We start from the raw sequence: 22995 nt of genomic DNA on the forward strand, positions 1-22995 counted from the left end.
GGGGATGGTATATGTAAGTTCCGTTTTTTGGGATTTCAGTCTCCAATAACGGTTTCTAGCTGAAGTGGCTGCACCTACTTTAAAGTGATTTATTGTTATTCTTACCTTTATGGGTTTTTTATTGTAATACCACATTATGTGTTTTCACCATAAGTGATTCATGGTTTGCAGTCATTTACCTTTTTATCTGTTATTTTTCAACTTGCGATGCTAAGACTTCATGTAATTGTCTGTGGGATGCCCTGTGACCTTCGCTGTCATGTAAGGGGTTCCACTAAAGCTGTCAGCTCAGTGTGTGAAAACAATTCTGAGGACTGGAGTGTTTTTTCTAGTGATAGAAGTGAAGCCCAAGTTGTTGGTTTAACTTCAGATGTTGGAACTCTAAATTTATATCAAGATGTTCAGCAGGAACTTCAGATGACAGTGATGTTGATGCTGATAAGGCTGTATGGCTGCCTCCATACTGCAGTTAAAGGCTTTTGGGAAATTATAAATAGTAAAGATTCTGCTAGGATTTTCTATATATATATATATATATATATATATATATATATATATATATATATATATATATATATATATTACAAAGGGCTTCTGATGACCTTGCTGCAGTTGTAATGTCACTAATAAATATATGAAATGAAAGTAGGCACAGCATAGATCCTTATAGTGCAACTACCACTAAGGGATTGAAGGAGGAGTATAGATTCTCTCACTTAAGTAACAACTTAACCATGATCTAACACACTTGCTAGTATGTATATTTACTAGTCTGTTTAGGAGTAATTGATGTTAGAAAGTGTCAAATGCTTTGGATACGTCCAGAAATAGAGAGGCTGCATGGTATCTTTGGTTTTGTTCTTCATTTATTTTATCTTGCAAAGTAACCTCAACAGAAACCATGTTGAATGGGAGGAGTGACTAAGAATTTGTTTATGTGTACATTTTACTAACATCTTTGAGTTGGGTGACTGCTGGTTTAATTTCTCCAAGTCTTTTGGGTTTCTAATACCATGACAGGAATAGACCCCATTCTTAAATCAAAGTATGATTAAAGTTCATGAATTTACTATTGATTCAATCTTTGATGTTATCTAAAGTGCTCTTCGCAGCACCCATAAAGAACCCAGAATTGACTCTTTCTGCAGTATATATGGAGTTAAATGCATTGGTAGCATATCTAAATAAGACTATAAATTATTTTTTATGAGACTCATTGTTCCTGCGACTATTGGACCTGTCTGGGTATCGTTCTTCCACGCTGGTCTTATTTCTGCCTCCAGATCCTCGTATTTTTATGACTTTTTGTCTCTCTTTACATAAGACACTGTAATCACTGGGTATAGCAATTTCAATGATCAATGCTATTTTTGTCTTCTTTTCATGGGCTATGATATCTGGTTTTCTCACATCTGTTTTTTCAACTATTGATAATGGGTAATCCCATGTGATACAAACTTCATCATTCTCTATAAAGCTTTGTAAGTCATGTTTCCAATGCTTCTCAGATACTTCAATATTGTAATGATTGCACAGTTCCTTGATACAACAGTCTTGCCACATTATTATGCCTTTCAGTATAAAGGCCTTTTGCCATTAGTGTATCACGTGGGAGGCACGATACCAGGGCACTTCTATGGGCTAGGCTTGTAAAGGCTCCAGGGCCATTAGCCTAGTACATACCTGTGAACCTATGAACACCCAGCAACAAAATGTGTGACTCTTTCCAGTTCTGTTTTACAGAACCTGTATTTATCTGTTTCTCCCACATGTTCAATGGACTTTAGAAACCAACTTGTATGTAGTCCACTATCCTGGGCCACTAATATTAACCTTCCACCTTTTGCTTAAAATTCACCTCTCCTTAACTATTCCTGCATCAGATCCTGATGAAGATGAAGATATACAAATTAGTATAGCTGTAGAGTTGTACTAATCTAGTTTTACATGAGCATTTTAATTTTTGCTTAACTGTCTGTCTGAGGGTATTTCCTGTCTGTGCAAAACTATATTAGCCATTGATATTTTTCAGAAGCCTTTCATTTCTAAAGATGAAGTCAGAATTTGAATTATAAGATTAATGCTTGTACATGGGCTCATAATGAAGTTGAAGAATCAAAATGCTGGCAGTTTTGAACTCAAAAATACAGAAGGGGTAACCTTTGTGCATTTTATCTCATTTTCCAAGTCTTAACTGTCTGGCTATCCATATGAAGACAACGTGAAGAATATTCCTTAAGTAAACTTGCGACATAGTTGCAGGCAAACTTGACCTAAGTGAAATTATGAAGGCTATTTCATTATGCATATATATATATATATATATATATATATATATATGAATCTACTTTTAAACACCGAAATGCAATAAGACTAAAGATCACAACACCGAGATGTAAATAACGAAACTTATAATGCCAAGCTACATCTTTTTTCCCAGGCTAAGTAAACAGTTGCTCAAAACTACTCTACGACAAACCGTACTATCTAAAACCCAACTAGGTGGGGGGGGGGCTGCACCACTCACACACACACACACACACACACACACACACACACACACACCTAACTAAATATACCAACTCTGGGATCGTACTACAGTGGGGAAAAAGGGTTTTATTCTCCACACTGGGCAAGTGTTTACCTGCCCTGGGAAAACAGACATGGTTCAGCATTCTAAGTTTAGTTATTTTCATCTCGGTATTGTGGTCTTCGGCCTAATGAAATTTTGGTGTTTAAAAATTGACCTATATATATATATATATATATATATATATATATATATATATATATATATATATATATATAGATCTAGGACTGTTGAACGAAAATTTAACAGTCCGAATCCATTATCACCGTACACACTTTAACAAAAGTGCTTTCACCGAAAAAGCACTTTCGTTAAAGTGTGTTAAAAATAAATAAATAAATAAACATTTTCCCTTATCCCCACTGTAGTGCGACCTCCACAACAGGCATACTTATGCGAAAGTGCTTCTTTGGTGTAAAGCACTTTTGCGTAAGTATGCCCGGCTGTTTCACATTCACATTCACATTCATTTCTCATTAGTCCTGGACCCATATATGGATGTATATATATATATATATATATATATATATATATATATATATATATATATATATATATATTTATTTATGTGCACATGTGTGTGTGTGTGTGTGTGTGTGTGTGTGTGTGTGTGTGTTTGTGTGTGTATGTATGTATGTATTTTAAATAATTTCTTGACCCCTAAAACCTTTACAAGGCATTTGACCTTCATGAGCACAAAGTGTACAAGGATTGTTTTAGAGTAACTTTCAGTTGGCTTCATGTCCTCCAGTAAACTCTCACAAAGTGAGCATGCAAGGGGCATGGTGTGCTGACCTCCATCATTGGTACAATTGACATATCCCCTCCTACCTTGCCCCACTGGGAAAGAAATGCTTCCCAACAAGAAATGGTCTCCACTGGCAATATATTGTTGCATGGCAAGCCCATGGGACACAGCCCCCCACCCACTCTTCAGGGAAAGGCAAGCAGAAAAATGCTGTATTACCCCTCTCCTTCCTTTCAAATATGCAGACGCAATTGGCAGTACAGGTCAGTTCTCTTCCTCCGTACTTGTGAGCTACTTAACATGCAAGAAATTTTAATCAGTTCTTAGACGTTTAAAAAGTTAAGAATTACTTACTTAATTTTTATTTGTTGAGGGGAGTTGGACACCAAATAGAACCACTTTACAGAGCTACTCCAACAGAGACTTGTGAAATTATCAAAATTAAGATTCAGTCCCTGTTCTGATCCTGATCTCCTAATTTAATGAAGCACAAGAGTATTATTATCTGCGGCTGCAGTCTGCCTGAAATTTCTAGTGCATCATAACAACAAGGTACAGTGTCACACTTGGGGATAGAGATTATGTACACAGGAAGTCAATACTGTGCAAAACAGATGTGGCTAGACAAGGCTAATCCAGCCACAGTATATAACCAAAAGTGTGCATGCTTTTCTCACAACTGCCACCAGTCAAGCAAAGGAAGGCCACAGAAGGCAAAGCACTCCAAAATAATAAAATTCCATCCTAAGCTGAAATGTGGTACATACACCAGAAATAAATACATGGAGTTTGTGATGTGCATGTTGAAAGCCTTGTATGCAAAACAGATACCGGCCTGTGAAAAAGGCAATGAAGATCTGGATCCTGAAAGCATAAGTTCAAACGACACTGGTACTAGGAAAAATCTGCTGTTTTACTGACAGATAAGACAGAAACATTTGGAATGATAGTGGGAGACTACAACATTGTGCTGTAGGCAAAACAGTATCAGATCGATCTAAAGTATCTTATAATTTCTTTATTATTTTCTCTATGCATCTATTTTTAGTATTTTAAGTTCGCAACAATGGGATCCCAAAGAACAACAGCTTATGACATGTTCATCTTCTACTATTAATGTTTTATAGTGCAAGTTGCATAAACGTTTTGTTCTGACCAATTAACACTATAAATTCATCAGCAGTACAAAGTTAGATTATGTGCGGTTTATGGAATTCCTGCTGTGAAACAGACAAGAGAATTTCAAGAGTGTTTTAAATATGCCTGGAGAGGCATTAACATTCTGAAAATTGTGCCTTTACCACATTCAGTTTTATTGCACTTTCTGGATTTAGATGGATAAAAATAAAATGAAGCAAAGCTGTCCTTTTCAGACCAGATACAGGTAATCAGAGGGCCAGCAGCAATTAGAATAATGGAGGACATTTTGATGAATATTCTGAATATCTCCTCTCCTAACAAATGGTTAGGAACAAAGAAAATGTTTTTCTTTCTTTCTTTCTTTTTTCTTTTCTTTAGGTTTTATGTGGGGCAGTAAGACATCAAGACATTTGTTAATCAGAAAACTAGTACTGGATTTTCATACCCATCACCTAGCAATTCTGAATACATGACTGTTATTCGACAAGCTGTATGTGTTAGCTACCAGTGGACAATTGGCTCAAAACATACTGGAGAATCAGTTTAAAACATTTTACAGGGCTCAGAGGTCCCAAACCCATACTTCACAACTTTGTCTGATGTCCCTCATTTTGAGTGTTGAAAATTCCATGTTCCGTGATGTTGTACATTGAAAGCATCTGTCACATATTCATTGTTAAGAATATTTTAAACAGATATGCTTGATAAATAATACTGAATCTTACTGATTCATGAAAATAACGTTTTGTAAGTATGAAGAAGCAATTAGTAACTGTTCTGTGAACTTCCTAGTTAAAGATGTCAGTAACTGCTGTATATTTTGCCCCTTTTTTCCACTTTGTGGGCGGTAGTACTCCACATTTTAGAGATGCAGAGTTGAGAGGCATGCCCAACCCCTTCCCCTTCCAGCAGGGTCTTCTCCTGCTGCATCCCTGGAGCAAGTTGACAGCAACTGGATAACTTGCTTAGTTTCTGCCTGCTAGTGAACACTGTTACTGTACAATTTAAACACTTTGTGGTTTTGTTAGCATTTACTTGGTGATGTTATTATAAAAAATCTAGACATTGATCTATATCTTATATTGGGTATTATACCTTTTTCTATTTGCTACAGTGATCCCCGTTTCTATTACATAGTAGCACTGCTGTATTTATTTGTCTTTGCTGACTGGGAAAATTTCAGTTGGGTAAAGCCCATTTTCAGTGAATGCCCGGGGAGAAAGCCTCCACATTTAAGTTGCACATGATGCACATTTATAACTGCGGGTAAAACATGTGTGCATGAGTTTATTTACATTATTTTTAAATATTTCATACATGAACATAGCATTTTAAAAAAGAGAGGAGTTAACATAAATTGGCTAATTACTGAACAGAAAAACAAAATACAATAACAGTTAATGTATTTATAGCGTGATGGCTGCAGGGAAGAGATCACACTGGGGTGTTTTTGAGATTTATAGCAATTTACAGATAGACAAGAAGTAATGTAGCTTAAAAATGATAGAGAAATGAAACGAGAAATTATGGAAATGAGCAGGAAGATAAATGGACAGAGAAGGAATTGTAGTTTGTGGTAGGGTGTGAGAGAAGGAGAAAAAGGAAGGGTTTAGGAAATAAGTGCAGTACGAGGAGGAGCGATAAGGTACAAAAAGATCGGGAAGCAAAGTGGCTGTAAGAGTTGGAGAAAAGTAATCAGAGTAGAGCTAGCCAGGTGAGCAGGAAGAACGGAGCCATCTTTGGCATGGGTGCTGTTTAAACAATGTTTTGAAACTATTTACGTTTCTTTTCTGTTTTAATTGTGTGTGCATTTCATTCCAAATTGTTAACACATAATGAGAGTAGAGTCTCCAGCAGTCTTGAACGTCTTACTGATATGTAGTAAAAGTTTATTGCTGGAGCGAAGGTCTCTAGTGGGTGAGTAGTACAGTAGAGTGTTTTGTAATGCTGAGCATTTGTCTGGAGAGTACAATAGGTTGTGGGCAATGATTAGTTGTGAGCATATCACCTGGTTTAGGACTTTAAGCCAGTTTTATTGTTTTAATGCATGGCAGTGGTGTGTTTTAAAAGGCTGGTTGGTTGCAAATTTAGTTGTTTTGTAGTAGCAGGAGGCTAGTTTAGTTTTATATGCAGTGTTGATATTTGTAAGAATAAAGGAAGCATATAATAGAGGAGAAAGGAGATATGTTGCTTGATCTTTCAGGTAGTGTTTGACCTATAAAGGAGTCACATTCTTGGTGAGTTTTCCTGATGGAATGAAGTTATGTGATGATCAGATATGAATTTTCATCTATTATGATTCTGAGTAATTTAGTTTGGCTTATGGTTTCTATTGTTGTAAAATTATTTGAGGTAATATGAAATGCATGTTTCTGGTTAAGATGTTATTTTAGAATCTTCTTCTTCTGGCTTTTCCTGGTTAGGGGTCGCCACAGCAGATCACCTGTCCACTCATGATTGGCAGTGGAGTTTTCCGTGTTGAGTTCCAGTCCACAGAAGGCACACACACTCACACCTAGGGCCAATTTACATTGTCCAGTCCACCTACTGCATGTCTTCGGGATGAAACCAGAGCACCCGGAGGAAACCCAAGCGACCACAGGGAGGACATGCAGACTCCACACAGAAGGCACCCCAGCCGAGAATCGAACCGGAGAACCTCTTACTGTGAGGTGGCAAAGCTAACTGCTGCACCACCGTGGCCACCCAAGATGTTTTTTTGGAATAAATAGCATAATCCTGTTTTTTGGGGGGTTTTTTTTGGCATTAAGCAGCAAGTTAGAATTTTTAGCCATATTTCAATGTCAGTGTGTGATTTCCTGTAATTATGTTATGTATAGGACAGAGTAGATAAAGGCGGAGTCACTGGCATATTGTACAAGAGTGGTAGGTGGTATGAAGTTTATTTATAAAACTATTAAATAGAAGGGGGCCAAGTATTAACCTTTGGAGAACACCAACAGAGATTGGTTGAAATGCTGAAAGGTTTTTGTTGCCATTTAGTTGCCTGCTCACGGTTGCATAAATAGCTGTGAAAGCAGAATAGGGAAGGGTAAGTGAGGGCTACAGTTGCAAGTTAAGAAAAGAGGTTTTGATGAGATACTGTTTCAAATGCTTTGGAAAGGTCAAGAGCAAGTGAAGAAATGAGGTTGTCCTCATTTTTGTATCTGAAAATGTGTTATCAGCATTTAAATAATCAAGATGTCTATAAGATTGTAGATTTGAGTGAATACAAGAAAGTACTAGAATGTTACAAGGGATTGTTGAATAAAGGCTTCAGACTATGTGATGGCACTGAAAAATGTTTAGTTGTAATAATTGTAACGTGGCTCATTGTTTTTTGTCTACCAAAAATCCATAAGAGTCTGCTGGCTCCAGCGGGATGTAAAATTGTTTTGATCTGTAATTATTTTATACACAACTTAGTATATTTTTTGCATAAATATCTGTTACTAGAGTGGTTGAATTGTCTTCATATATTCAAGATGATTTTATAGCGAAAGTAAAAAATATTTGATGGACCTAAGATAATTATTTTGTTACTTTAGATGTAGTTCATTTATATGCTAGTATTAATCATGCTTTTGTGGTAGACGCTTTGTATCATTTTTTTAGGGGATAAGCCAAGAGTACATTATGTTGTTGAATTAGTTTATTATTATGTTAACAATATTTTTTATCTTAACAATATTTTTTAAGTTCATAGGTGTTTACTAGGCTAATGACCAAAAGGGCCTTTTTAAGTCTAGCCATGCATCCCAGTCTCTGACAAGTTCTGATACCCTTGATAAGTGTAAGCTTTGGCCTGGGAGATGAACCATTTACAAGTTACCTGTTTGCATTAGAGACACTGGTGCCAAACCAGGGATGAATTTTAGGGTTCCCATCCAATTGTCCAAATTGCACTTGAATTGGGTTAGGGAGGAACTCTGCTTCACATGGATGGGGAGTCTGTTCCATAGACAGGGTAGTCTCTGGGATACATATCTATCTCTGCAGCAGGTCCTATTTATATCACAGGCAAGGTTTATGTTTTTATAATGGGTAATTCTGCTACTCTTTGTTTTGTGGATATGCAGGAGGTCCATCAGAGTGGGTTCTGACAATGCCCTGTATGCCAGGCATAGATCTCCCCTCAAAAGCCTTTAGGAGACAGAATACAGAGATAAGGCCTTTAGGTGGTCTGCATAGGACATATTACTTATGCCCTGTATTCTTTTAGTGAGGAACCTCTGTAGATGTTCCAGTTTTTGGATATGCCTAGTTAGGTACATACCAAAGGGTGATTTGTACTCAGTGATAGGTCTGATTAATGCCAAATACAGTAGAACAATGATTTCCTTGGACTTAGATGCCATACTTGTGTTTATAAGTTGTGCAACATAGAATGATTTCCTCACGACTGTAGACGTGATGATCAAAGGCTAACTTTTTTTTTTAATTTAATGGACAGTTTTGTAAACAGTTACAAAATACGGCCATGGAGGCATCTTTTGCCCCCTTGTATGTCAATATGTTTATGGATTTTTTTGAGGATTATTTGTGTATGAAAATAATTTTTTTTCAGAAAGTATGTGTTAAACTATTAAAGGTTTATTGATGATCTGATATTTATATGTGTAGGGGGGCGGGATATGGTATCACAATTTATATGTGAGATGAATGAGAACAAGCTGAACATAAATTTTGATGGATTACAGAAGGGAGATAACATAGTTTTCCAAAAATTAATGGAAAAACGTATGAGGTTCAGGGAAATTTTAGGTGTGATAGTGTGGGGGTGGTTTATGCACTTAGGTGTCCATGTGGAAAATGTTATATTGGTGAGAGTAAAGGGGCATTTGCAAAAAGAATAAAGGAACATATTAGGGACATAAAAATGTTAAATAAAAAGTCCAGTTGTTATGCACTTTAAAGTCCATTACAATAGTGATGTTGAGGGACTTCAAGTAACAATTTTAGACCAAATACATATTGAGCCTTTTGATGAAGTTAGCATAAAAAATAAACCACTTCAGAAAGAATCTATTTTCATTTTAAAGTTTGACATGTTGTCCCCTAAGGGGTTAAATATGGAATGCAATTGGAAGTGATTAATTTGACTGTTTAATGAATTGACCAATTATTGTACAATTATCATTTGTATATAAGGAATGTTTTTCTTAAGAGAATTTTATACTCTGTGAAGGCTGTTAAAGCCCAGGCACTAGAGAACTTTTGAAGTTTTTTATTGTTGTTTAATAAAAGCATTTTTGGATTCCTGACCTTTGGATTTAAGGTCCGTTGTTACAGCTTTCTTTTTTATTGATTGTGGTCGATATGTCTCCTTATTTCTGTACTGGTTTACTATGTAGGTGAAGTTGAGAGGGCAGTAGTAGTAGTACTCTGGTTGGGCCTAAAACTGTGCTGGGTGTTGGAGAAGAGCTTGTGTTGGGTTATTTATTTCAAAAGCTGACAGTGAATACATTTCTCGAGGATTTTGGAGAAGAGTGATAGCATAACAATAGGCCTATACTTTAACTCTGTTGAAGTACTGGGCCTCCCACTCCCTACCCTAAGAAACTATCATATTAGGGGATGTAAATGTGGACTGGAATTATATACACTCTCCCACTCCCACCTACCATATTAATCTCTATAATTTCACCCAACTCATCCAGTCCCCTACACGCATTGATAAAGCCACAAAAAGGGAATCCACACTAGACTGGATCCTCAATGACCAGCCCAATACGGCCCATCAATGGGGCACATTGGCCAACACACTTAGTGACCACTACCCTACCTTCATACTTAGACATAGGCAAAAAGCCACCAATTCTCCTTCGCTCCTGCAAACCCCTCTCCATAAAAATTTCCCCAAAGACGACTTCCCGAGGGCCTTAAAATACTGTGACTGGTCTCTCATCAAAACCCTTCCACTAGATAGTGCAGTTGAATACTTCAACTCCTCATTTCTAAACATCCTAAACCACTATCCCCCATAAAAACAATTAGGATACATAATAACTCTACCCCCGGCTCCAAAAAATCACAAGAATTCTACTGTAAAATAGGGACAAAGCTTGGAAAACCTGGTGCCATTATAGAACACCTACAACTAGGCAATACTTTCTTGAACTTCAGAATAAGGCCAAAAAACAAGTAAAACTCGATAAACAAAACTACTACCTGTCCTTACAAAAGATGTATAATAGCAACCCTCAGAAATTCTGGGCAACAGTAAATAATATCCTCCAGCCCGGTAAATCCCCCACTCCACCCCCCCCACCTCACAGTGTCCCCGGCACTGATCTCGATATTGTCTGCAGCTTTAACAACTATTTCATCTCCTGCATTCTAAATATCATAAATAACTCCACCACCACCAACACTTCCCAACCCCCTACAACCCAACAAGACTGTATTCCCTTCTCACACATGCCTGTACAAACATCCTATATATAAAAATTACTAACTAAACTCAAACCCACCACCCTAGCCACTGACATCCCCACCGAGTACCTAAAACTCGCATCCACAGTCATAGTCTACCCTATCTCATTACTAATTAACAGATCCATTACCAAAAACATGGTGCCAGTCTTGTGGAAAACCTCTTTTATCATTCCCCTTCACAAAGGAGGACCCTCTACCAATCTATCTAACTATCGTCCAATAGCAATTTTTTTACCCCTGTCAAAAATTCTAGAGAGATGCATACATCACCAAATCCTCTCCCACCTCCTCTCCAATAACCTTCTCTCTCCTACCCAACATGGCTTCCACCCATCTCACAGTACCTCCACCACCCTACTCAGATTTACCAACACTATAAACTTCTACAGGAACCAAGGCAATCTTGTCTCCACTACCTTCCTTGATTTATCCAAGGCATTTGACATGGTATCCCACAAAAAAACTTTTAACTTGTCTCTTTGACCTTAACTTTGGTACCCCCACTCTGCTTTGGTTCAAAAGCTACTTAGGTAACCGTCACCAGTCCTTCAAATGGATAAACTCCCTATCCCCCACTCCCAGTCACCCTAGGTTTTACACAGGGTTCTATCCTTGGCCCACTTCTATTTAATAACTTCACCAACCATCTCCACCTAGTTACCACAAAAGGAGATATAGTCCAATATGCTGATGACACAATCCTCATATGCTCTGCACCCAATATCCAACTTCTTCAGCAGAAAGCCCAACTAACCTTCACTGAAATTGAGAACTGGCTCAATAACTCACAACTTATACTTAACCCCAAAAAAACCCAACTCATGCTGTTCCACCCAACCAAACCCTCTAATCTCCCCTTTTCCATTTTCTCCACCAATAACACCCAAATCATCCCAGTCTCTGAGGCAAAACTCCTAGGAATTACCAGCGACCAACAACTCAAATTTAACAAACACATATCAGTAACCATCTCTAAGGTCCACAAAAAACTAGGCTCCCTCTATACATGCAAAAGGTACCTCACCTCAGAATCTCATACTGCCATAGCTAGAACTCATCTTCTGTCCACACTGCTATATGCCTTTCCCTTACTAACAAACATAAATAAAAGTGACTTAAACAAACTCTCCACCTGCTACAACAAAATTGCCAAATTCGGCAGCAAATACCAAGTCACATTCCCACCATTGCCTTGCCCTACAAACCCTACATTGGCTAGAATTCCCCAACCTTCTAAAATATCACCAACTCAACTTAGCCCATCAAATACTGTACTAACCTGAAAAAAAACACCTGCCCTGAACAACCTCAACTTCCATATTCCAAATCGACAACTACACTGTAGCAACAAAGCCTTAATTGAAACCATCTCCTGCAAAAACAACTCAGGGGAATCTTTCTTTGCTCATGAAATTGCCAAAACCTGGAACAACTTTCCTCCTGACCTTAGACTTCTAAATTCTACATCCTCCTTTAAGACTTGCCTAAAATCATATCTCTACTCCAACCACCTATGCAACTGTAACAAGCCACCATAAAACAACACACTACTACAGGAAACCTTTTCACAACTCAAGTGCATCCTCTGCCAGGGTCACTGTTCATTCTGTACTATATTCCTCTGAACTCATCGTAATGCTCACTGTAAATACTGTAAATATTTCTACAAGTAGTCACCTGTTTACCCATCCATCAGTGTAATACAGTGACTATGCTCATCCTGTATAAAAATGTTTCACCTTTTTATCCAACAATTGAATTCTCATTGCTATCTAAAATATCTTTATATTGTAACTTCTACCTGCAAATTTATATCTATGCTCTGACCTATTGTAAGCAGTTTTGTAACTTGTTATACTATGTTAAAGTAATCTACAATTTCTTCTCTCATGTTATTGTAAATTGTATTCTCTCTTTTTAATTATGCTGGAGCTTTTCTCCCCAGGACTCTGCTGAAATTGGACACCTGCTTTCCAGTTGGACTATCCTGGTTAACAAATGTGAAATAAATAAAAAAAATAAATAAAAATTGTGAATGGTAATATTAATAATGGATTTTTTCCAGATGGATGGGACATCATTTTCAGTTACTGACTGGTTGATCAGAATGGAGACAGGGTAAGCTGGTGCTTCTGCACCTATTTTGAGGAAGTCAGTGGGAATGTTATTGACAGCTGAGACTTTTGCTTTTAATTTGTCTGGTCATTTTTTATGACTGGTGTTGGGAAAGGCTGAAAACTAAAAGACAGTGTGTTGATTTCAAGACTAAATGGAAGTTGGAGGGGTGAAGTGAGGTGATCTTTAGTCAGTGATAAAACAAATTGGACAAAATGAGTGTTGAGCTGAGTGGCAATGGACTATTTGTTGTCTGAAGTAGAAGGACATAATATACTGGGATGGCCAGGGTGCAATAGTTTATTTAGAGGACCAAAAAAGCTTGGGGTGTTTTTGGTGCTTTTGTTGGAGATTACTGTAGTATGATTTCTTTTCAGATTTAGCAAGGATCTTGGTACAGCTTCTGAAGTATCTAAATTTTTGGTAGGCATATTGTGTTTTATTTTTATACCATTCATTCCATACTTTATCTGTAACATTCGCTGTTTGGTCTCTTTTATCAGCCATGGTGCTGTGTTAGTTTTTACCCTTCTTGTTCTACCCAGTACTAAATTATTTAGTATTTTTAGGAAGGTATAATTGAAGTGAGTAAATGCTTCATCTAGGGGGCATTACTCTTAATACATTCCAGTTGTAAGTGGGACAAGGCTATAATAAATGTGTCTTTTTCAGATTTGGTTAAATTGCATACTTCTTTATAGATTGTTTGGGTGAACTATGTTGTTGTCTGACTACAATGGTTGGGAGGTGATCACTTATAGCATCTGGTAAGCAACCAAAAGATTTTATATTATGGGGTTTGTTTTCCAATATCCAGTCCAGCATGGACTGCCTGTTAGTCTTTTTGTTAATTCTGGTGGTGGAGCTTATTAGTTGGGTGAAGCCAAATAGGTGAACTGAATCCTTGGAGTTGTTGCTGTTTGTGGACTGGCAGTCTATATTTTGGTCACCTAAGATGAAGGTTTCCTGGGGATGTTCTTAGTTATCCAGTGTAGGATATTTTCAGCTGTGGTAATGTTGTTGCCTGGTAGGATGTATACTGCTGAGATACATATAGATTTATTTTGGTTGATTTTGAAGTATGATTAAAGTTCAACATTATTACATTTTGGGATATTTAGATGGGCTGGAGTTATTTCTAAGTTGTTTTTATACATAATAGCAATACCACCTGCTCTTTAAGTTTTCTGTCCATGTTAAAACCTAGGGGAATAATTTTATTGTCAGCTATTTCTTGTTTTAGCCAGGTTTCAATGGCAATTAGAATGCCTGGGGAGTAAAAAGACACACATGGGTATCATGCACTTTGTTATAGATACTTCTGAAGTTAATGCTGAAAAGAATGAGGTTGAATTCATTACCTGATGGGAAAATTGTGTCGGAAGCATTAGAAAGTAATGGGTTGACCATGGTGGGTAGTTGATGTGTGGGTCCAGGATTAGAGAGAATATCTCCCTTAAGTTTCAGGATGGAGGTGGGGTGAGTAGAGGTATGGAGGCATTTGTATTTGTATCTGATCTTCAGTACTGCTGAAAAAGTGCTATTCGTAACTTTAATATAGCTATAAGAGAACAAATCTAAGCATGTATATTGGTACACAGAAGGAAGGACAAACAGGGAGAGAAAGAGGGTTTTGTAATGTAATGTACATGTGTTTATGATAGAAATGGGTTATGATGTGGGAATATTGTGGTTGTTTGGGAAGTGAGCTAGTGTTGTGAGTGTACAGAATAGTAGCAATTGACTTACAAGATTATGAGAATTTAGATGGTGGGTAGAAGAAGAGGATGGTCATGTGGTCTATTAATGAAAGGAATGTTATTAGAAATGGAGAGAAAGAGGTGTGGTAAAGGGAGGGGAGATGTTTGCAGGGTGGTATATTGATACTTAAGGTAGTGGAAAGTGGTTAGGTTGTATGCAGAAAGCTGTATGGTGTAAGTTTCTTGGGCAGGGGGAGATGAAGAACTGAGTAGTGTATAGATGAAGGAGGAGACAACAAAATGTGTATCGATGAGAAGGCTAGTAGCAAGAGAAAATCAGTCTATGCAAGCAACTTTAGCAGAAGTAATGATAAAGAGACCAATTTAAAAATATGTACTTTGCTAATTATAGACTAAAAATGCTTAGTTATTGCTTGAGGATATGCAGATGCATTCCCAGCCCAAATTAAATTAGCTAACAACAGATAAACTATTAAATTATAGGGGGGATAGTCACAGACGCTTCCTTAGCCTGAACTGATGCAGCTGCTTTTACAAACAACTAACTGAGAAGAAGATGCAAGTCTTGCTAGCAAGTAATTTAACTGGGACTGTTAGCTCACTTGCCAAATAACAATAAAGACATACACCAAAGAGACATTGAAATTTGATTAATTATGAAAAAAACAGAATTATACAAATTGTCCCATGCAGATCATTAAGATTTATGAAACCTGATAAAGGTGGAAGACTTTTTATTATGAATGTTATTGATTATTCCACCAAGATGTTTAGTTTATTTAAAGATTGTTTTACATAAAAATAACATATTTAAATGAAATATACATTGCATACACAAAGATTAGATGTCTTTGTTGTTTCAAAAAAAGATTAACTATGAGACTTTTCACTTTTTGAATATACCATTTTCTAAGGTTTCAGCTACTTTTGGCATCCCCAAGAGTCAGATTGTTTTACAGGACCATCCTTTTAGACCAATTGTAGCAGCAAGGAGATCCATTACAAAACCATTGGTTATTTACCTTGGCAGGAAATTAAAAGGTATTTTAGACATCTTTGCACACCTATTAAATGATTCCTGGTACTTTTTGTGTAAAATCATTGCATGTCAATATGTAGAAGATATTTATTTGGTTACAGCCAACATTAGGAGTCTTTATACAGTCATCCCCTATGTAGAAGGAATGAAATCATTTATGGAAGCAGCTATAAAATGCAAATGGTTAGATGGTAATGATTTAAATACTACTGAAATGCTTATGGACACTGTTCTCCAAAATAATTTCATGTCTTTGAAGGGGAATATTATTGGCAAAAATCAGGGGGTAGCAATGGCAGCGGCATTGGGCTTCTGTAAGCCAATTTAGTACTAGCTGAGTGGGTAAGTTTGCATGTGTTCAACAGTGATTTTGTTCACACATTAAACTGTATCTAATTTACCAGGATAACATTTTTATGGCAGGGGATCAGTTAATGTTGGAGGAATCTTTCCAAAGTTTTAAATCAGTTCACACATTAAACTGTATCTAAGACACCAGAATAACATTTTTATGGCATGGGCAGGGGATCAGTTAATGTTGGAGGAACTTTTCAAAGTTTTAAATCAGTCTACTGTTTTTTTGAAACTTTCAAAAAGTACTACAGTTTACAGAAAACCAATGTTTTCTACAGTTACCTACACTGGTCTAGTTGTCACCCTATGTTTTCAAAAATAGGCCCTTGTTAGAGGGCAAATGATTAGGATTATTTCAGACGACTCTTCATTTGAAATTGAGATTCAGAAACCAGAACATATGTTTTTGGCTAGTGGCTATCCAAACAAGATTATATATGACTGCACACAATTAGTCTGTGCCTAGAGAAATACAAATTAGCAGCCCGCTCTTTTAGACATGTCTTTATCATGGATGAAGAAGACTACTGCTAGTAATCACTTGAATCGAGCTTTTATTTGTACATTTACAAATGAAGCTAGCCATATCAGAAATATATATTAATCAGAAATTGGAATAAGAGTTCTCCAAAGAACTTTTGGTGAACTTGGGCTTTGAGCCCAAAGTTATTTTCAAAAGGGGAGCTAACATTAAACAGTGGTTAGAAATTATACCTAGAGCAGTTGACATCAACAAATATAAAAGAGTAAATGCCGTAGTTGTAAGCAATGCCATTATATATTGGATTGCAGGAGTACATTTGTGAAAAATTATCATAGAAGTTTAGTATGTCCTGGCAAATTTGACTGCAATATAAAAGTAGTTGTCTATCTGAGTCAATGCATCTCTTGCGATGTATTTTACATAGGCACGACAGAACAGCAGCTTAAAAAATTAATTTATGAACACTGTCTAGATGTTAAGAAGGGCAATCTTAATGCTTTGTGTAAACATTCTAAGGTATATAAGAACTTTAAAAGGTTTGTTTTTTCATTCTGGAAAAAGCTGAAGTCTCTGAACAAGCTGGACCGTGCAAAGAATATTTGAATAAACAGGAATTCATTGTGCAGCTGTGTTTGGATGCTTATACTTTTCCTGGTAGTAGTGATTATTGTTCAGTCATGCCTATTTTAAAATATAAACAGCATTTAATTTCTTAAATTTTATCTTGTAACATTTTTATTTATTAAATGTTATGTTGTAACATTTCAGCAATTGTTACATATTTTTAGACAATAACAATATTCATTTTTAACACATTAACTTGTATTAGGATTTTATTTGATTGGTTTTCATTGAAATGAATTGATTTCTAAGGATGTGATTGAGTGGAACATGTTATTTAAGTAATTGTGTCAGTTGATTGAGCAATTTTGAAAACGTTCTGTTGAGAGCGAATGCACTTAACTGCCATGTTTGGATTTTACTGACTTTCCTTTATGCTTTACAACAGTTCATGTGTACTGCCATCAAGCCTAGAAGTGGTTCATTTAGTTTTTCATTTACTTTCACTTCTTGGTTGTTCCCTAGTGTTTTAGATACAGCAGAGTTAACTTGCATTTGCTGCTACATACATTTTGCAAGCTGAACAGGAATGTAGGATGTTGTAGTCGGGGGGGTTCAGTAGTAGATGTGCGGTGCCTTAATGTTTATTGTAAAAAAAAAACCCAAACAGTGGCTTGAAGTTACCTAAAGAGAAATGTGGTAAGACAAGAGCAGTGAAGATGCTAGTTTCTAAATTAAAGGGTCAAGGACACAGCTAGAAACAATGCGCTGGTGTACGAGGAAAGGAACAAGAAAACAACAGAAACCATGGCTGCAAAGCAGTCAGTGAGTTCCCTCGTACATTGCCATATACAAGCAGGTAAAGCATACATTACACATAAATATACAATACAGTATAAAATCTGTATAACTTCACCCTAATCTAAATGGTGAGATTAGCAGCCATGCAGCACCTGCAATGTTACAGCTGAATGAATTTTAACACTCAAATTTGGAGTAGAAAGGGTTAGTACACTACTCAGTGTGTCATAACAACAACCATCTAATTACTCAGCAGAATAACCCAAAAATAAATAAAGATTCATCTTTCATATTATACTATACAACTTTTATACTATATTTTTATCAGAAAGTACCTGTATTATGGTTTGCTGATTTAACTGTCTTTATGATGCAAGCTGTTATTCTGACCCAGAAGGACTCCCTGAATCTTTAATTCTTATTTTTTTTCTTGACTCCTTCTGCTAATCAACCAAACCAAAGGTGGAGGTGCAAGTACTAATATTAATGAGCAATCCATACTTCCAGTGTATTTAATCAGCTTAACCTAACCCACTTTATCATATATCAACCTGATAAATGTCCAGCCATCCATGCCTTAGTACAAATCCAACTCGAACAATAGGACCCTGATGTTCTCTAACAAACTACTGTTACAAGTTACAAAATCCAACAACAGCTTTGGTGCCTCTCTTTACTAAAATCTCATTTCAAAAGCATGGAATTCCATCTCTCAGAATATTCTAGAAACCAGTTCAAACACCTGCTAAAGATTCATCCAAATGACAACTAGTTATGCTACTGCTCCTCACCAGGCTGAACAGATTTGTTCCCATCTCCCATCCCCCAACTTTTAATCTGTTCTTATCTCCACATTGTCTAATTTCCCAGTCAGTCCCATGTCGTCCTACAGTCTTCCCAAACCTCACCAACAGCTATACAGCTCCTGTTCTGTCCAACTAACCTCTTTATTTGTACTATCTATTAATCTATTAATTATCTGTTAATCTTAATTCACATCAGTATTTCTCAACTTGCATCCATTACTTTTGAACATTGTGAGTCTAGATTCCTTTTTAATGATGTTTACAAATTTTGTTCTGTAAAAATAATCCCTAACTTTTGTAAACTAAATTTTTATAAAATACTAGTATTGTCTGTGTTAGCAGTCTCTGTGAAAAGTAACTGATGTCCGCAGCTTGCTGATTCTAGTACAGCAGGAATTTCAGTAGCTGTCTCTTAATGTTTATCTAAAAGCTGTACTTTTGTTTTTTTGTTTTTGCTTACTATTGTATTATTGTGCTGTGGTATTGTCTAAATGTGAAGCTTTTTTTCCCCAGGCCTCCGGTGAACATGGGCTACTTGCCCAGTTGGACCTCCCCAGTAAACAAATGTCAAATAAAATAAATAAATAATAAATACAAATTTAGATACACTCCCTTAATGGCCAGCACCCAGGGATGTTAGGTTCAATGCCAAACACTGTACGGTGATGCACTTTGCCATAACAACATTGGGTATCCATATGCCTTGGATAATGAACAACTTAAAGAAGCTTCACATGTTTAAGGATTTGGGAGTCCTTGTAGACTTGGGTTTAAAATTTGAAGATCACATTAAAGCAGTAGTAAGATGTTATGCAAGTTAGAATATATTTTGGTTTAATAAGGGTTATCTTACAGAGTGTCTCCTCTAGAGATGAGAGAGTTTTCTCCCCTACAAATGAAAAAGTTGTGATCCCTTTTGTTATTTCTGCTATTTGGCCTGTTAGAGAATGCTGTGGACCCTTCTGTTCTTTTTCTTTATTACAAATGAAGAAACTGGATTATTTACTGGAGACATTTCCAAGGCATGCAATAAGGCTTAATCAGATGGTGTACAAAAAAAGATTGAAGCAATTGTCATTTTTCTCCATTGAGTACAGGCTACTAAGAGGGGACATAATCCTGTTTTTAAATAGTTTAAAAACAAAATCGTAGCTGTCCATTGGGTATCTCCTTCTACAATCAAAATGCTTCAACTAGGAAATATAATCTTTTTATAAGGTTACTCCAGTCTAGAACTTTAATTAAAAGCTCCTTTTTTCATCATCATAAGGCCTGGAGACTGTGGAATTGTTTACTGATACACATACAACGTGCTGAGGTTTTGGAGATTTTTAAGAGATCTCTAGATACTTTCTTCATGGACCACGTCTATAGCTCAGTATTATCTGTCAGCAAACTCTAAAATGGCCCAGATGGACACAGAGCTGGAATTATATTACATTGAATACTGAGCCTTAATGTACTCCCCAGTTATATTGAACAGTGTCCTTGTATAAAAATGCTGTGGTGCTCTTTCACATTTTCACATTTTCTTAATGTGCTACGCATGTGTATGGGACTTACATTCCTGTGTTTACTCAGTATACCAGTGCTGTGTAAAGGAAGCAATGGAGAAAGGAAGATCACCATTGCCTTTTTTAATTTATTTCAATTAAAACAATGAAATCTGGAGATTTCAAATGAATGGGAGAGATGGAAGAGACAAAATATAAGGATAATCAGGTATGTTTTTCTAGATTTAACATAACCTGATTATCCTTATATTTGTCTCTGTCCCATCTCTGTTCTTCATTCTAAGTCTCTGTTTTTTGTAAGTTTCTTTAAAAAAAAATGAAAGAAAGAAAAGTAAAATTTTAATAGCATATATCAATGGAAGAAAGTTAAGTGACTGGACTGTTTTCTGTTGGTATATATGCATGATTTACAATAGGCACGCTGGTTGGGCTGACCAATCAGTGTGCTCACTTTTGAATATTAATGGATATTCATTGTATATTTTACTATATGTGTTGCTTTTTTGCTTTTTATGTTTTTTTTTTTTTTGCCAAGGAGTAGAGCCTTTTTGCTGTCCTTTGTGTAGTGTTTTTTAGCTGATTACTTTCATTGCTTCGGCAGTGACTGAAGGCATGTGTTACTGATTTATACTATGTAGGAATAGAGTCAATAACTGCATGAGCTCTGTGTTGATACCCGTGCCAACTTCTATACATGAAGGTTTGTGCTCACACTTTTTTTCTGAGTTATTCCTTTGAACCTTTCAAAATAACAACTGCTCTAATATTAACAGCTCTTCTTATAGGCCTTGGAGTGTTGATTACTTTAAAAGGAACTGGGTTTCACTATTTTAACCAGGTTTTTGAACCCCACCCCCCGGTGGCTGTCATATGTACAGTCATATCTTGGACGTATTTTTAATCTGCAAGTTTCAGTTTTGTGGCTTTCAATTTCTTAAGATATTTTACCTGCCAACTGGATTTCCTGTATTTGCCTAGCTTTTCTTGAACATTTGTCATCCTGTTGGATTTCATCTCTTTGCTTTGCCTTTTGTACAGTTTACCACAAAATCCACCAAAAAAAGCAATGGAGAAGCTAAGAAAGTTCTTTTTAGCGTAGTTTGGAGACTTTTGCTGGTAGATGCTGATATACCTGGCTGAGGTGTGCAAATATTTTCTCTATCTGGATGGGTGTCTTTTTAACAAGATTCAGTTTTTCTTCATCTGTGTGAGTATGAGTCCTAGCAATACATTCCCTGGGCTGAGTGGTTTGAGCATTAATTCATGAAGGTCTTAGTTAATACAGGGACGTGAATGATAACCAGATCGCCTTCTTTATTTCCTGAAGTACAGGCACTTTATACTACTTGATTTGTTTTGCAGACACATCATTTTCTACTTGTTTATGTCTCCAATAATGAGTTTTATTTTTTCTGCTTAAGGACTTTTTAACCATTTAACTTGTTTACCCGTGCATTATTATATGCATTTCTGTTTGTATATATCTTACACCTCAGGGCAGTAGCAGGTGATTCTAAGTTCGTCTAGTCAGTGTTCTAGTTATCAAATTTGTACTTGTTCAATGATTTAACTATGCTGTGTATCCAGGTGGTTATTTTGATCCAATATAATATGGCTGCCTGTCGGTGCTCCCCCCTTTTTCATCCTCCATGGATTTCTTTCCAGGTATTTCATCACTGAATATATGGTATCATAAAAATGCATCCAATCAGGTACCTTGTGAAGCCCTTTGTAGTGATTATAAAACATGAATCCCTATTTTGTTTCTAAATGTTACTCTAGATAAATATCTCTCTCAAAGTTTAGGCCATCTTATCTCTGTCGGATACCCACACAACCTATTTATACTCATAAACCAAATGGAGGGGCCACTTCTCTGTGGTGCCATGTGGGACACTGTAAACTAATGTGAGAATGATCTACAACAAGCCAGGGATCATCTGGGGTGTGATGTATAGTGCTGACTTTGCATTCATAGCAGACATGTACAGGAGCAGCTGCAGTGCCTCTCCCACATCAGTCTATCTAGATGGGACAAGACTGGTTTCCTGGTCCATTTGGCACTAGAGCCTCCCAATCCCTATTCATCAAGTTTTAAACTGGATGTGCAGAGGTTTAGATAAGGTTACTAATGGAGATACAACATCTGTTTTCTGCCAGCTCATATAATATTACTGTGAGAATAATCCTGGCCAGCTCTTGTCTAAAACAGGGATTTGACCTTTACTCTTGATAAATTTGATTCAAATGGTATAAAAAGTTTTTAAGAGGTTAAATTACTTTTGATTCATGGCAGAAGAATAGCCTAAGTTTACCTAGTGTCTTCTTTAAATGCATTCAGAATTCCTTTTCCTCCATCCCAACATCCACCTCATTCCTTATTCACCTTTCTTATGGCTTCTAGAATGCTTCTGTGGATTCTTCCTCCACTAACTATTCTGGTAATTCATTCATGGATGTGCAACCCTCTCTGTGAAAAAGACTGAAGACAGAAAATATCAGCACACCTCAGCCACGTATATCCCCCTTTCCCCCTCTACCCTTTTTGCTCACAATGATACCTTCGCATCTCCCTGACGCGATCTGATCTTGTGCGCCAGTATCAAATCAGCCCTGATTCTTATGGCTTGGCGTAAGAAGACCTCTAAGATCATCTAGGTTCTAGTCATATCCCTTCTCCTCCC

General features: G+C 36.6%; 1 protein-coding gene across 1 annotated transcript in view; it reads left to right on the forward strand.

Moving 5' to 3' along the window:
- The first annotated feature begins 207 nt into the window (after nt 1–207).
- LOC122794795 (gap junction delta-2 protein-like) overlaps nt 208–22995 on the forward strand; it is a 34302-nt gene continuing 11514 nt past the window's right edge. Inside the window, exon 1 of the mRNA XM_044063435.1 lies at nt 208–446. Within this exon, the coding sequence (XP_043919370.1) occupies nt 208–446 (239 nt within the window). The remainder of the gene's footprint in view (nt 447–22995) is intronic.

This window comes from Protopterus annectens, chromosome 1.part0 (assembly GCF_019279795.1).
Source record: "Protopterus annectens isolate FY-2018-M chromosome 1.part0, PAN1.0, whole genome shotgun sequence".
NCBI lineage: Eukaryota > Metazoa > Chordata > Ceratodontiformes > Protopteridae > Protopterus > Protopterus annectens.